The sequence below is a fragment of the Zeus faber genome, assembly GCF_960531495.2.
Source record: "Zeus faber genome assembly, chromosome: 22".
In the NCBI taxonomy this organism is placed as follows: domain Eukaryota; kingdom Metazoa; phylum Chordata; class Actinopteri; order Zeiformes; family Zeidae; genus Zeus; species Zeus faber.
The window spans coordinates 6,194,417-6,209,594 of NC_137209.1; the positions used below are offsets into that span (position 1 = coordinate 6,194,417).

The 15,178-nt window shown below is 45.1% G+C and overlaps 1 protein-coding gene across 1 annotated transcript in view; it reads left to right on the top strand.

The window, feature by feature from the left end:
* rbpjb (recombination signal binding protein for immunoglobulin kappa J region b) overlaps positions 1-15,178 on the top strand; it is a gene marked incomplete at both ends in the record, with an annotated part of 52,923 nt that overhangs the window by 22,379 nt on the left and 15,366 nt on the right. Inside the window, one exon of the mRNA XM_080023248.1 lies at positions 11,264-11,302. Coding sequence (XP_079879374.1) covers positions 11,264-11,302 — 39 coding nt within the window. The remainder of the gene's footprint in view (positions 1-11,263; positions 11,303-15,178) is intronic.

Here is a 15,178-nt window from a genome sequence, read left to right on the forward strand (position 1 = left end):
TTGACAAGGGCCAAATTGTGATGGCTGGACGACTGGGTCAGAGCATCTCCAAAACGGCAGGTCTTGTGGGGTGTCTCCGGTATGCAGTGGTTAGTACCTCCCCAAAAGTGGTCCAAGGAAGGACTGCAAATCTAATTGAAATCAAAGTCAACATTTATTCGGTTGCCTCGGTAAAGTTGCAGTAAACTTACAATTGTGCTAGGGGTGTTGCGATTCGATTAGACTTTCTATTTTAAGGTCACAATTCGATTTTCGATAACCTTTCCAATACCGCTCCTGAGTTTCACTATTCACACATGCAGCTACATCCCCGAACATTTCAGTCTTGTGCCTTTTCACAAATGCCATGGTAATGCCGGAATAGACGGGGCAAGGGGCAGTCCAGCAGAAGTCAACCGATGCACTCCCGGTTCGCACCGCCCGCGACTTTGACGAGGGCCAAATAGTGATGGCTAGACGACTGGGTCAGAGCATCTTCAAAACGGCAGGCCCTGTGGGGTGTTCCCGGTATGCAGTGGTGAGTACCTACCAAATGTGGTCCAATGAAGGACAACTGGTGAACCTGCGACAGGATCATTAACGCCCAAGGCTCATTGATGCATGTGGGAGCAAAGCTTGTGGGAAGCCCGTCTGGTCCAATCCCAGAGAGCTACTGTAGAACAAATTGCTGAATAAGTTAATACGGGCTATATAAACTGATAGAAAGGTGTCAGAACACAGTGCATCACAGCTTGCTGCGTATGGGGCTGCGTAGCTGCAGACCGGTCACAGTGTCCATGCGGACCCCTGTCCACCTTAAAGCGCCTACAATAGGCACGTGAGCATCAGAACTAGACCATGAAGCTATGGAAGAAGGTAGTCTGGTCTGACGAACCATGTTTTCTTTTGCATTATGTGCATGGCTGGATGCGAGTGCGTCGTTTCCCTGCGGAAGAGATGGCACCAGGATGCACTATGAGAAGAAGGCAAGCCGGCGAAGGCAGCGTGATGCTCTGAGCAATGTTGTGCTGGGAAACCTTGGGTCCTGGCATTCATGTGGATGTAACTTTGACACATACTACCAGCCTAAACGTAGTTGGAGACCAAGTACACCCCTTCAAACATAACAGTATTCCCTGATGGCAGTGGCCTCTTTCAGCAGTATAATGCATCCCGCCACACTGCAAAACATGTTCAGGAATGGTTTGAGGAACATGACAAAGAGTTCAAGGTGTTGACTTGGAATCCAAATTCCCCAGATCTTAATCCAATCGAGCATCTGTGGGATGTGCTGGAACAACAAGCCCGATTCATGAGGGCCCAACCTCGAAACTACAGGACTTAAAGGATCTGCTGCTCACGTCTTGGTGCCAGATACCACAGGACACCTTCAGAGGTCTTGTGCCTTCAGAGGTCCATGTCTCAGCTGTTTTGGAGGCACAAGGGGGACCTACACAATATCGTGTGTGTGTGTGTGTGTGTGTGTGTGTGTGTGTGTGTGTGTGTGTGTGTGTGTGTGTGTGTGTGTGTGTGTGTGTGTGTGTGTGTGTGTGTGTGTGTGTGTGTGTGTGTGTGTGTGTGTGTGTGTGTGGTGCGTGGTGCTATATTGGGGCGGTCTCATGAAATTTGGTTCCGAGTTGGGAGAGCTGTGAATCAGCTTTGGAGGCACTACATCCCTCAATGCACACTGCACCCGCCCACCTGGCACTAGGACTGCAGGGACGAAATCCAAATATTACAAAAAAAATAACAATAAAGTTCAATATAAGTTCATGCAGTTTGTTGCACAGTGAACAGATGTCCAGTAATAACGCAGATGTGGCGATGAAACTGGAGGAAAAAAACCCGACCGTCACTGGGGGAATGTCCTCTAGTGCAGAGGTTCCCAACCACCGGCGCGTGTTTTTCAGGAGTGAGCTGTGATCTGCTCCACCGTAGAGCAGCAGCAGGAAAACGAGTAAATTAAACATCTCGATTTTTTTTATTTGCTTTGTTTGGAGGAAAAATCGCTCTGATCGGAGCTGCGGAGCCGCAGGTAGTAATTTGGCTTTAACCACCAGTGTTCCCCTCTGGCAAAAATAGCATTTGTTTTTCTGCACTTATTTTGGTGAGTAACTCAAAAGTAGTGTAATAAGTAATTGTTTATTATTCTAAAGTCTAGTTTTTCTAAAGCTCTTAGCTGTTGTCAAGTTTTTGTTTATTTATACATTTTAAATAAATAATTCAAATAAAAGTTATTTGAGTGTTTTTGTTAACAAATAGAGACTCTATAGTCTGACAATGGCATAGTGCAGTGCTGGGGGAAAAAAAAAGTTTAAATCGAAAGTCGAATCAGGTCAAATCGATTTTGAGAATTGTGACACCCCTTTTTATGTATAAATGTATGTACAGGTCTCAACGGTAACGGTTGTCCTCGGCAACCAGATTGAGTCAATTGGCAACCATTTTGTGGTCTCTGGCCCCCTTTGGCAACCACCTGTTCAGTATTTTTAATAGTCAACCTTTATTTGGTTTCCGCCGAAAAGTTGCACTAACCTCACATTTGTGCTAGGGGCGTCGCGATTCTCCAAATCCAAGATTCGATTAGACTTTCTGTTTTAAGGTCAGGATTAGATTTTTTTATTTCCATAGTTCCTGGTAAATTACTAGGATAACCTTTCCGGCACCGCTACTGAGTTTTACACAGTTTTCGCACATGCAGCTACATCCCCGAACATTTCAGTTTTGCGCCTTTTCACACATTCATGATAATACCGGAATAGACAGGGCAAGGGGCAGTCCAGCCGAAGTCACCTGTTGTGCTCCCCTCGCGCCTGAGAGCGACAGACGGAGCAGCAGCGCACGGAGCTCATTCACTTGCGCGCACAAAGAGGATGTATGTGGACGTAGCATGCATGTAAAAATAAATATGCCCATGAAATAAATCCTGAAATAAAAACACGATGCAATGACTACATAAATGAATGTAAATCTATAAATGAGTAAATATACGCTCAGTGGACCAGGCGGCGGCGGTGGTGTGGGGATCCACCGAGGTGGGATCCTTCGTTCCATATGCGACCCTCCGAATCTTATGCGAAGTTGCCATGCGCAAGGTGACAAAGCGAAAGTCCTGCAGCGCACACAGGTGGTGTCACGGTGGTGTCACCGTCACAGACACTCGCACACTCGCTTCCTCTCCAAATTCGGAAAACAATACAGTTCGTTTTTTTTTTTTTATTAATTTTGAACGTTTTGAATAGGCTGTTTTGAAAAACAAAACCAAAAGAGGGAAAATTTTTGATTTTATTTATTTTACTGTTTGACAGGGAGAACACAGAGACAGGTCGTTGAGTCAGCGCATCTTAACACCCCTCGTTTGTACCTGTGTTCAAATAGCATGAATGGACTGTAAATTCTAATGAAAAAAGACCTGAATTAATATTAGTCGTAGCCAAACGTTTGTACATCGCCAACACGCCAACGTTCGAAAACCTCCGGTCGGGTGGTGAAGCGAGACGAGTTGGTGGAGTAAGACGCTTTGTGACATCATCATCCAATTTGCTATATATGTGCAAGTTGTAGATTTGTCTTAGTTGTAGATTTGTCGTCTATTCTCACCTTGCGAGCTACGTAGTTTTGGACCCTCTGACATTGCTTTGTAATGGTTACTGTGTGTGTGTGTGTGTGTGTGTGTGTGTGTGTGTGTGTGTGTGTGTGTGTGTGTGTGTGTGTGTCTTACCTGCTTGAAGTTGGCGGAGTGTTTGGTTTGATATTTTATTCTTTTGCCATTTTTGTAAATATTAACACATTCTGTTCGCCTCTAACCCGGTGCTGTGTAACTCCTTGTTTTGCGGCATTCGAGCCAGTCCTAACACCCAAACTGGAGAAGTCAAACAGACAGAAACGCATTCCGTGTTTGTGACCTCACACATGGAGTTCGCTTGCAGCTCCAGAGAAACAGATCCGAATCGTGGCCGTTTTATTTTAATCCCGAAAGTTAAAAAAAAAAAAAAAAAAAAAATTGCTGAACTGTCTCTAGGGGACATGCAGTGTTTCATCTGGAGATGGAACAGGTTGAATGGAACAGTGTTGTTGGGAACTTTCACACGGAGTGATTTCATTCCACAGAGACATAGTGAGGCAGGACTCTGGACTACAGGAAGTAGACAGCCACCTTCTCATTTTAAGGATAAAGTCGTAACACGCAACAAGTGTATCCTTGTATTAGTTATTCTGCGTGTTACCAGGACTCAAATCGCGTTAGTAGACTATTTTAGAGCTTTTTTTTAATGAACTAAACCCATTTGTCCTTAATTACTTTTCAAATGTTAACAAATATCTGACAGTTGTATGAACTGGACGTTACTGGTACTGAAAAATGTTACCACCCGCCTGTTTTTATATGATTGGCTAAGCAATCGACCATAATGTGACATTGACGAACACCGCTGCTGTTTGGCTCCCGAACAAAAGTTCGGAGGGCGGCAGGACAGGAAAGCGGCGGCGCGTGGATTTCAAGCGGCGCTCCAAACAGTTATGTTTAAAGGCGCGTGTGGTTTAGGAGCACCGGAGGATGGATATTTCAATCAGCAGCTCGGGCATGGCACTAAATTGAGGCACTGAAATCTGCGTTGATTCAGTCCGGTAGATACGATCGTAGAGGAACAGGTGTCATAGTGGCACTGGGTTTTGGTACCCAACCCTATAAACATCCCACCAGGGGGGCGGGGACAGTTGTATATCTGGCAAATAGTTATTATTCGGAACTATCGGTGTGTCTGTATGTCAAATTCAGACTGTGGTTCTGGCTTGATTTTTCGCTTGCCGACAGGTTTTTTGGTGATCGAAAATCAAAGTTCGCTCCCGTGAGCGGCAGAGCGTGCGGTGTGAGCTGCTCGCGTCGCGATCCGACCGCTCGCCGAGAGGTCACGCAGGTGTTATATCTGGTCGTCGTGGGGCTCGGTTCGGGAGTGACGCCACGAACGTCAGCCAATGAGAGCAGACACGGAGCGGGTCGAGAAGGAGAGAGGGAGTGCACGGAGCAGCAGCCAGAAACACACAACATACCTATTTTACTGCTTTTATTTGGCTCTTTAAAGTGATCAAGAATATAAGCCGCGTTACAAATTATTATGCAAATTATATTTTGCTCAGATTTTCCTAAATAGTCGATGCAAATGACAGTCAGTATAATTTTCAAGTCATCAACCGTCAGGGTATAATTTAAATGTTATTGAACAAACCTCCCAATGATAACAGTATTTAAAAAAAAAAAAAAAAAAAAAAAGTGAAAATGCACATTCCAAATTATTAGGCACAACAGAGTTTCAAAACATTTTATAGGGTGTAAAGAACTGAAAATGGTCATTTGTTGAATTTGCAGCATTAGGAGGTCATATTTACTGAAATCAAAAGCTATTTCAATCAAAAACATCTTAACAGGCCAAGTTACTTGTTAACATAGGAGCCCTCTTTGATATCACCTTCACAATTGTTGCATCCATTGAACCTGTGTGTTTTTGGAGAGTTTCTGCTTGAATTTCTTTGCAGGACGTCAGAACAGCCTCCCAGAGCTGCTGTTTTGATGCCAACTGCCTCCACCCTCAGATATTTTGCTTGAGGATGCTCCAAAGGTTCTCAATAGGGTTGAGGTCTGGGGAGGATGGGGGCCACACCATGAGTTTCTCTCCTTTTATGCCCATAGCAGCCAATGACACAGAGGTATTCTTTGCAGCATGAGATGCTGTATTGTCATGCATGAAGATGATTTTGCTACGGAAGGCACCCTTCTTCTTTTTCTACCATGGAAGAAAGTGGTCAGTCAGAAAGTCACCTTCAGGGACGCTAAAGGGGCCTACCAGCTCTCTCCCCATGATTCCGGCTCAAAACATGACTCCGCCACCTCCTTGCTGACGTGGCAGCCTTGTTGGGACATGGTGGCCATCCACCAACCATCCACTGCTCCATCCATCTGGACCATCCAGGGCTGCATGGCACTCATCAGTAAACAGGACTGTTTGAAAATGAGTCTTCATGTATTTCTGGGCCCACTACAACCGTTTCTGCTTGTGAGCATTGGTTAGGGGTGGCCCAATAGCAGGTTTATGCACAACTGCAAGCCTCTGGAGGATCCTACACCTTGAGGTTCGTGGGACTCCAGAGGCACCAGCAGCTTCAAATACCTGGTTGCTGCTTTGTAATGGCATTTTAGCAGCTGCTCTCTTAATCCCATGAATTTGTCTGGCAGAAACCTTCCTCATTATGCCTTTATCTGCACCAACCCGTCTGTGCTCTGAAACAGCCACAAATCTCTTCACAGTACGATGACTACGCTTACGTTTTTGTGAAATATCTAATGTTTTCATACCTTGTCCAAGGCATTGCACTATTTGACGCTTTTCGGCAGCAGAGAGATCCCTTTTCTTTCCCATATTGCTTGAAACCTGTGGCCTGCTTAATAATTGAGATTGAGATTGATTTCAGTGATCCAAAGAGCCCTGAGACTCAATACCATCCATGAGTTTAATTGAAAAACAAAAGATGTAATGTTTAGGACACTCAAATCCAATCTGCATAATAATTTGGAACGCGGTGTATAAAAAAAGAACCATAATAATAATCCTGTCTCACGCATGGTATCGCTTAATTTCTCGACAAAACGTAGTTTGGAGACCCGACAGCCTAGTCTGGGATTCCTCCTGGTGAAAGATCGTGTAGTGTGTGTCGCTGATCATTCATGTAGTGTGAAAACCACAAGACCACAAGATTCCCGATCTCAATACAGAAAGTCGTGTCGTGTGCCTATGGTGTGACACGTCTTGCTTAGATAAGTTAAAGCTGCGTCGTGTGGCCTGATTGATCCTGCGTGTTTGCAGAGGGCGACAGTATCAGTAGTTTGTTTTAACCTTCTCAAATCTGTTAAGTACATTTTCATTTGTAGATACAGTTTTTGTGGCAAGCTTTGGGCATTGCTTTACCAACAACTGGCATAAAAAAAGCCTAACAGTCTTAAAAAAGCTGATGATAAATTAAGTTAAATGCCTATAGCAGAGGCCAATTGCCAGTGTGGTTGTTAGTATGGCTGTGGGTATGAAACACAAATATGGATGGATATCGTGTACGGGATGAGTAAATGTGTATACGATAATATGGCCGTGGAGGAGAATGGATGAGTAGGTCTAAATAATTACAATGTTATTAATAAGTAATTATGTTCTACAATGGTTTCACAGTTTTATTGCAGTGTATTGCGCAGCAGTAAGTATAGGGCAACTGATCAGTGAATCAGTTGAAACAGTCAATAAGTAGTTTGGAAGTTAGAGTCAACTGGTTTAACTTTTCCACGATAACGTTTTGATTTGAATTATTTGATCGAATTTGGGCAGTTCGCTGCACATACTGTATACTACTACTTACCCTACTATATGTACTATGGTAGTAACGGGCAATGTTAATTCAGGTAACAGGAAAGTGCAGCGATGACTATCAGGATGCTTTTTGCCTCCAGGCTTCCCAAATTCTCTGCCTCCTTCATCCTTTCACCAAAACCCCCACCGCCGCACACACACACACACACACACACACACACACACCCCATCCCCTTGCTGCTACTTTTTAGTATTCTTTTATCTTCCCCTTCACTGTATCCCCCCCCAACCCCACTCTCACTCCTCCAACCATCACACCCCCACCCCGCCTCCGTAGTGTGAAAAGGAGGCCGAGGTTTAGAGAGAGAGAGAGAGAGAGAGAGAGAGAGAGAGAGAGAGAGAGAGAAGGGGCTTGAATCCATTATCCAGTTGAGGCATCAGGGTTTCACTGTGGGAACCTTATTGATTGCCCTCCTCTTTAATTATTCCACCTCTACTCCCCCTTTCCCGGCTCTCTCTCTCTCTCTCTCTTGTCTGTTTTTCCCTACACTTTTTCACCATCCCTCTCTCCCCCCTGCTCTCCATATCTTTCTTTTATCTCACACGCTCCTCTCTCTCCCCATCTCTCTCTCTCTCGTTCTCTCTCTCTCATTTACCATCCCTTCCTGTCTTTCTATTTCTTTCTTTCTATCTCAATGTTTCCTTCTTCTCCTTTCTATCCATCCTTGGATTCTTATGGCATAACCCATCCCTCTGTTTCTATCTGAGCGGTTATTTGTCCCCTTCATTCTCTCACTCCATGTCACCTTGCCTGAAATATCACGTCAGAGACCGTGTTATTATAGAGGAGACGGAGCAGGTTTGTAAAGGAATGGGGTTTTTTTTGTTAATATTGTAAAGCATATCCGCGAAAAAAAGCATTCAGGATTCAGGGCTGGGCGATATATCGCGATATCAATATCGTGATATTGTACTAGATATCGTCTTGAATTTGGGTAAATTGTAATATCATCATATAGTTAAATGTTGTCTTTAAGGTCGTGCTACGTTAAAGAGATGCGGTTTTGAAACATCATAGACGGTTCTAGCTGTTTTTATCTACCTGGTTGGCCATAACATCCACATTTCTAATCAGTTCTTTGTCAAACGTTCCCTGCGTGTAAATATCTTATTCACGGCCTGTGAGATGGGATGGCGTGCGAGCGCGACCGACTTCTCCAAAAGTGACTCGGATTATGCGACAAGCTTTGGCACTTCGCTCGCACGGTTCCTCGATGACTTGTCGGATGTTGGCTCGTCACCTGCCGCCCGTGACCCAAAAACACAGACGGGCACCGTCACCATGCATGCACATACAGACATCATGGTTGGGTTCAGAACCTCCGGACGGGCGATGAAAGTAGTGCCAGAAGGGTGATGACGAGTTCACTGATTTCTTGACTCCATGCTGTGCGGCTCTGCCCTCATCTCTCTTTATGTTTCTCTCTGCCTCTCCTGAGAACTTCCCTACGACTGGATTCAAAAAAATATATATCAAGGGCAAAAAGCAGAAGTGCCTGTTGAGTGAATGACCTGAACTTGTGTGTTTGTGTGTGAAAGGGAACTTCCTCAACTGCGGAGTGGGGTTAAGAAGCTGCTCTGGTCTCGGTCGCAACTGGGAAACGTGTCTCTGTTACAAAAAGCCTTTTATGTAGTGACTGCCCTGATAGTTCGTACGTTACAGTTTGAACATGAAAAGCCTCCAAAGTGCCCATCCCGTTTGCTTCCCACAATCACATTACTGGACATCAGCGCGTTATTTAACATCCGTGTAGGTAACAATGCTAGACATCTTGACAAAAGGCTAGGGGCTTCTGGGAATGGGGGCACTTAACCGAGGTGAACCGAACGGTTCACACAAACCAATATTTCATCCATAATAGGAGGCATGTTTCTATGTCATTTGTTGTTCAACTGGAGTTCATCCATCAATGTCAGGTAGGACCATCATTTCATCAACCAGCAAATCCATTCAGGGATAATGTGCAGCCAGCCGTTCATTATCGCAAATTAACTCCCCGGCGGGGTGATCGCTCATGTATGCCTTCAAAGCTTATTACACAACTTCTTACTAAATAAAATAATAGATTGACATGCAGTAGCATCTGCTCATAAAAATAGTTCACTACAAGCAAACTATTGCCATTCAAAAGACCCCACCTATTGTTATATTATTGTTAGTTTTTACCAGCCATATTTTGGAGGAAAAAAAAAATGGAACCACCCGAAGTGGTTGCAAATATAATGTACTCCTAGGTTACAGCGCCAGTTGCACAGACCTCACCACTGCATCGAGCGCTCAGTCCATGGCTCCCCCGGACCCTCTTCCCCGGAGCCACGGCCCCCTGCTACCAGTGAAGGTACCAGATGTGCTCGGCCTGGCAGATCGGCTCACACGTGCGAGTCAGAGGGTAAAACAAACCCCGTGGCGCAATGAAAGTGAGGACTGTCAAGCAGCTTTTTTTTTTTTTTTTTTTTAAATAATAATGCTATTTGCGTTAATTCAGTCAGGTACCCAAGGGCACCTCAGATATGTCTCTGGGTCCGAGTGCCTGTCAAGCTCTGTATAATCTCTGCAAATTTGAAATATAACCAAGCTAATCTCAGGAACTCATCCAGCAAGGTTCATAAACAAACAGACTCCGAATGCGAATGAAATGAGAAGCAAGGGGTTGAAAACGAAAGCAAAGATTCACTTTCACCCATTAAAGGTTGGTGCATTCCACAATTTGTACTTCCAGTGATAGAAAGTCAGAAGAGTGCCGCTTTCGCTGGCGTGTCGTAGACGAAACGAAGACGGACCCGGTGTGAGCGAATCGACAAAATGACGTGACGCTTTTGCGCCGCCGACGTGTCACCTCTGGTGTGGCCCAGGGGTTAAATTATGTCTTCTTTTACTCGTTCGGATGCGTGTGGAGCCCAGCGTTTCAGCAAATTTTTGATGATTTAGTGTTATCCACGCCACCATAAATAAAACCAGAAGCCTAGTGTGCGCTTCTTCAACGCCGGCAAAGGCGTCCATGCCTGTTAATGTACAACCCCCCCCCCCATATGTGGAGTCATCAACGTGTACGCACACCGTAGTGGAACATTCCCCGACACTTTACTTTTCTCCGTGGATAAGGAAGCTTTTATGCTAATTCTGACCTATCGAGGACAAACACTGTAGCAGCGTATCGTTCTCTGATAATCCTTAATCACTTACCGCGGTCAAATGCAAAGATCGAAGGCAATCTGCCTTCAGCTTGAACTGGAAATTATGAAGTCAAATGAAGATGGGAATAATAGTTTTATTTTTTTGTTTCAAAGTTGCGTTATACATGTGGTTATATATTACACACACAGATCTGCAGTCAATCCCTTTTTCTACACAGACGTCACAACTTCATTATTAGACCAATGAGGGAAAAGGTCATTGCGATGGCTGCAATCGAATATGCTTCAATAGCTTCAAACACTTTTCTTTTGTTTGGGTGCCCTCGCTTTAGACCCGTCAGCACGTTTTAGGCATTAATCTTGGGAGATAAACACCCCAACTCTGAGAGTAGCGCTTGCCGCGCTCCTGAGGTGATGGTGAAGGCCGGCGTGTGAATGGGTTGAAACAAAGTTCAGTGTCTTAACACCTGCTACATCCTGCCTAACACACATACACACCAACACATGTCGCACACGCTAGAAACACACAACAGTGTGTGTGTGTGTGTGTGTGTGTGTGTGTGTGTGTGTGTGTGTGTGTGTGTGTGTGTGTGTGTGTGTGTGTGTGTGTGTGTGTGTGTGTGTGTGTGTGTGTGTGTGTGCGCAGCACACCCAGGTGTGGAGGCGATGTTGACTCTGTGTATTTGAGGCCGATAGCAAGCCGTCTGATGTTTGCGTGTTCCTTTTTGTGTCTTTTGCAGGAAGTTTGGGGAGCGCCCTCAGCCACAGCGACTAACAAGGTGAGCCCGCACACCAACCCCTGCAGCATTTTTCCCCCCTTCCCACACTTTCAATTTGAGTTTTACTATTCTCGTCTAAACTGAAAATCACCCTTCTCCACGAATGTTTGGTCCTCATTTGGAGAACAGAGAAAGTTGATGGCCCCTGTGGTTCTGCTCTGGGGTTATATATAGCATGTGTACTGTTGTGCGTGTGTGTGTGTGTGTTTTGTGTGTATGTGGGTCCAATTGTGTTTTTGTATGTGGCAGACAGTATACTTCAGTTAGGGTGTGTGTGTGTGTGTGTGTGTGTGTGTGTGTGTGTGTGTGTATACTTTTTACATTACATATGTTGTTTTGCTTTTTGGCAAATGTACGTGTTCACTAGTTTGCATTTAGTGTGTGTGTGTGTGTGTGTGTGTGTGTGTGTGTGTGTGTGTGTGTGTGTGTGTGTGTGTGTGTGTGTGTGTGTGTGTGTGTGTGTGTGTGTGTGTGTGTGTGTGTGTGTGTGTGTGTGTGTGTGCACGCTTGCTTGCCTTTGCGCGTGGCGCTCAGCGGGGAAAATTAAGGGTTTGCTTATTGCCTGGAACAGCCAAGCGGTGGTTTAGAAAAAGGAGGCGGGGGTGGAGGGGGGTGCTGTGGAAGGGCCCCAGCACCTTTTGATGTGTCCTCTGCTTCATTCATGTTGCGCCAGCTCGCTGCGCCCGCAGCGACCCCTCCATTTGTCTGATGGTTTGGACCGCCAGAAATATGACACACTTCTTTTTTTTTTTTTTTTTTTTTTTATCCTTTTCTTTTTTCTTTCCGGAGCAGCTGAAAGGCAGAGAACAAAACTGCTCCAGTCTGCGTCCCCGCGCCGGCCGCTGTGCTTCTATGCACTGTAGAGTGTGTGTGTGTGTGTGTGTGTGTGTGTGTGTGTGTGTGTGTGTGTGTGTGTGTGTGTGTGTGTGTGTGTGTGTGTGTGTGTGTGTGTGTGTGTGTGTGTGTGTGTGTGTGTCAGGGCTTCTGTATGCATCTCTGTGCGACTGTGTGTCCCTTCTGCTGGTCATTGTGTGGTGATGTTTTGTTCCGCTCGTTCCTCTCGGTGTATCCCACAAGTGTTCCCATTTCTCTCTTGCTCGCCTGTTTACCCCAGAGAGAGAGGGGAGGAATTAAAATATTTTTGGATAAATATCTTTATTTTATTTATTTTTTTCTTTTTTTTACTCTGGCAGTAGCTTAGGCAGCCAAAAACCCTGCAAGGTCCTGCGGGGGATTTTTAGGGCAGTTAAGTGCCGGGTCCTGCAGGGTCGCACTGTTAGGAAGGCTATTCGACTGGAAACGTAGTGCATGACGTGCAGACACATGACCACGCTCACGTGCACTAAAGCAGTGATGCACACACACACACACACACACATGCAGGGTGTGTACATACAACCTCCTCTGTTGCTTGGGAGAATAAGCCCTGAAAGGATGAAAAAAAAAAAAAAAAATCCACACAACTGTGGTGGTTAAGCATGCTGTAATAGAACGTTTCATTCAGATTTCGATCTATTGGGAAATACGGCAAAAAATGGCCGGAATTAAATTGATAAAGTGATCAATATCAAACATCACATAATTGTTTCTGACGCGTACCTCGATGTCGATAATTTGACAAAGATAAGGGGGATGGCTATTGGCCTTTTTGAATAAGATAGAAATATTTTCTAATATCATTAGTAATTTGGATATACTGACCCAACCAGTCTATGCAGTTCAGTACTGTAACGCAGCCTTCAAGACAACATTAAACTATATCATGATAACCAAAATCCCAGGCGATATCTAGTCTCATATCAAGATATTGATATTATGAGGATATATCACCCAGTCCTATATACCCTGTTGTGATATTAGATCTAAATGGTGTTTTACCATGACCCCAATTCCACCTAGATTACTAACTTTGGCGTGTGTGTGTGTGTGTGTGTGTGTGTGTGTGTGTGTGTGTGTGTGTGTGTGTGTGTGTGTTTGTGTGTGTGTGTGTGTGTGTGTGTGTGTGTGTGTGTGTGTGTGTGTGTGTGTTCGGGGGGGGGGGGGGGGTTCCTGTGGTGGTCTGTTCTGCTGGAGACGCTGTGACAGATGCACAGTGCGGATGCCTATCTGCTCCGCTGCATCTGTAGCCTGGCCACCCCCACCCCCCACACACACACACACACACTGACCCCACACTCTTAAATGTCTGTCTGGAAATCTGTCTGGCACGTTTCTTTCTTTCTTTTTTATTTTTGCCTTTCCTCCCCTCGGTGATGGTTGCTTGTCTTCCCCTGTCTCTCGCCCACTTTTTTTTTCCACCTCTCTTTCTCTCCCTCTCTCTCACTCTCGCCTTCTCTCACTCTCTCTCTCTGCCGCCCACTTTGTGTCCTCCAAAGCAGCATACTGTTCAGGCGAGTCAAACCTCTTGATAGTTGCTGATTTATTTTTTCCAAGAAGCACTTAATAAAGTTTCCAGCTGATTTGGTGACTTTGTCAGATTTTTCTGGAGAGTTTGACAGATTTTGAACCACTCGACTATAAAATGAGATCACGTCTCGGTTCTTTCTCTTGTAAACTGTGCTGCTTGAAACTGCTGCGCTTCTTATTGTACTTCATATTCCTATCGTGAGTTTTATCCTCTGTTGGGATGTGACGTCATCCGTGGCCAGTGTTTTCCCACTGGACAAACATAGAATAATTCATAAAATATTATTTATATTCTATTGATTTGGGAAATGGGACGGCGGTCTGACACGGGGCTCAACAGTAACCGTTGCCCTGGGCAACCTGACAGTCAACCATCTTGCGGTGCGGTTGCCTCGTTGTCAACCAGCCCCATGCTCGGAAATTGATTGATCTCTCTCAGTTATAAAACGATTAAAATTTGGCAACAACTTTGTCAGTCTCGGCAACCAAAACCAGATGTACGGTTGCCAACTTGGCAACCACTTCTAAAAGTTAGTATCGGGCCCTGTTGTTACATGATGTAGCAATCAAAACTAAAACGACCGTACTTTTACATATCTACCATTGTCCCCTCCTGTCCCTGTGTAACTCCCTTTTGTTTGTTTGAAGGTTGACAGTCGGCACAGGATTCTCGGTACGGTTCCAGGCAAAGAACGATGAGAGTGACAACAAAACCTTGAGCTCATTCAACAAACAAACGAAGCTTGAAAATTATGTGACATGTCATGAACTGTGTGTGTGTGTGTGTGTGTGTGTGCGTGTGCGTACGTGCGTGCGCGCGCATTAGTCCGTCACAAGACGTTGTGTGTGTCCTGGTAGCTTTCACTTCTCCTTCAAGCTTTCAACTCAGGAAACCAATCTCTGTGGGTGTATTTTTGCATGTTTGTCTGTGAGTGTGTGTCGTATCACCGGCAGGATGCGCTTGGTTTTTCTCCAGAAAGTTCCCTTCAGCCGCAGATCCATTTTCATTCGTATCATAACCTCGTTCATTCAGAAGGAAACCACCACATCCGCTCAAAGTGAAAGGTTTCGGCAGCCTTGAGATGTTAATAGCTCAAGTCCTGGAATCCTTTAAAAATATATTTTTGATCGGGTCGGCTTTTCCATGACCCCCCCCCGACCCCACCCCTTAGCACCTCTGAGTTATTAAAGACATAAAAATCCGGGTCGGTCTTCAGTGCCCCCAAGGCTCCAGGAGAGGGTTTCTCTGGGTCGTCAGGGAAGCCATTTGGAGAGGAACCAAATGATGGAATTTCTCTGGAGGTGATGCTGTCATTTGGAAAACTCGAGCTGGGTTCACGTCCGCTGGGCGTCCCATTTCCTCCGACAGATTGCTCAAGCTCTACTGAGGTTGTTATAAATGTAGTTCAATGAGTTTTTCGCAGATTTTAAGATAATTTGGGTGCTGTTAATAAACTGCGTTCTCTATCA